This window comes from Emys orbicularis, chromosome 5, assembly GCF_028017835.1.
Source record: "Emys orbicularis isolate rEmyOrb1 chromosome 5, rEmyOrb1.hap1, whole genome shotgun sequence".
NCBI lineage: Eukaryota > Metazoa > Chordata > Testudines > Emydidae > Emys > Emys orbicularis.
Window position 1 is genome coordinate 115,737,876 of NC_088687.1, and position 1,569 is coordinate 115,739,444.

At 35.8% G+C, this 1,569-nt stretch overlaps 1 protein-coding gene across 1 annotated transcript; it reads left to right on the forward strand.

Moving 5' to 3' along the window:
* The first annotated feature begins 202 nt into the window (after positions 1-202).
* Positions 203-922, forward strand: FGFBP1 (fibroblast growth factor binding protein 1). Its single transcript, XM_065405825.1, has one exon. The coding sequence runs from the start codon at positions 203-205 to the stop codon at positions 920-922; it is 720 nt and encodes a 239-aa protein (XP_065261897.1).
* The last annotated feature ends 647 nt before the right edge of the window (positions 923-1,569 follow it).

Sequence of the window (1,569 nt, forward strand, 5' to 3'; positions counted from 1 at the left end):
TAAGAACTAACTTTGAGATGATTTCCAGACAATTTTGTAGATTTTACCAGTAACGTGTCATTTTAATACCATTGTCAGTGAGCAATATGCTATTATTCCTAAAAACTTTAAAAATGCAGCAACTGGATGAACTCCAACATTGTGTGTGGATATTTTTTATTAATTGTTATTTTCAAAATAGGTTACAAGAAAAGCGGAGATCATGAACATCAGAAGTTTTGCACTTCTTTGTGTGTTGATTCTGGTCTCTCAGACACTAGTAGTCGATGGTGAAACACAGAAGGAAAGAAAAAAAGAAAGACAAAACGGTGGAAAAGGTAGAAAAAAACAAACTGGAACTAAACAAGAGAATGAGAAGGGACAGGAATCCAAAGGAGGTAAAGCTTCACTTAAAGGCAAGTTTACAACCAAAGATAATTCTGAGTGCACCTGGGCAGTAACTGAAGTAGACACTGTTACCCTAAAAGTAGAATGCAAGAAAGGTGAAAGCAGCTTCCGGTGTGATTTTTCAGGAAGTCCTTCCACCTGTCCTCAATTTGCAGCAAATCAGAAACCATACTGGAAACAAATCTCCCGATCTCTAAAGAAACAGAAGAATATCTGTCAAGACCCAAAAGGTATTCTAAAATCTAAAGTATGTAAGAAGGGGCCACAAAGTGCCCATCTCACCCTGACCAGCTCAAGCTTGATAACGCTACAAGACTCCAGAAAAGGCAAGATTGCTCACCATAGAAAAGAGATCACACAGACTTCAGCACCTGCTATTACATCTGAAAATCAGCCAGGGAAAAGTTCCAATGACTGCGTTGAAGATATAGATTACATTGATCAGCAAAAGGTGGCTGAAGAATACTGTTCAGAAACATGGAGATCTTGGTGCAACTTCTTTATCACAATGATACAGGATAAAAAATGCCGATAAGATAATAGAATTCTAGAGTATTGGTAAAATTCTTAGTTACTGAAAGTTTGGTCCGATCTACTTCTTGCATACCGTTCTAGATTTGCCTCTGATTTTATATAGTGTATATAAGAGCAAAAGAGAACAACTGTAATTTCTGACTTGTATTTCATGCAATGCTCTGTACTTGGTGTAGCTGAAGATGCTGTAGACCTTATTTGTATATAGATTGCTATGCAAATGTTACCAATGGATGTTACAAACTCTGTAAAGATGTATATAAAGCAAAGTCTTCTAATTTTTTCTCTTTGAGCTGTGTTGGCCAAAGTGATGATTTCAGTGCTATGCACTTTTTCACGGTGTACAGTACTTTTGACTTCAAAATTGCTGAGGATAATAAACTTCAAAATAGATTAAAAATGATTGTTTTTTGTTTTGTTTTTCTGTGTGTGTTAAAACAGATTTCTCTTGCAGTTTAGATATTTGTAGAGGACATATAATTCATAGTAGCAAGGCACTGAGGTGCCTAGATAGCAGTTTTAATAATAACACTTTTGCAGCTTTGCAAAATTGTACTTCCACTCACAGTCAGGGTATTTTTTTAAATGGGCAATTAAGTTATTGTTTGTTCATTATCCTCAAAGTAAAGGGCAACAAGATTTTGTGCC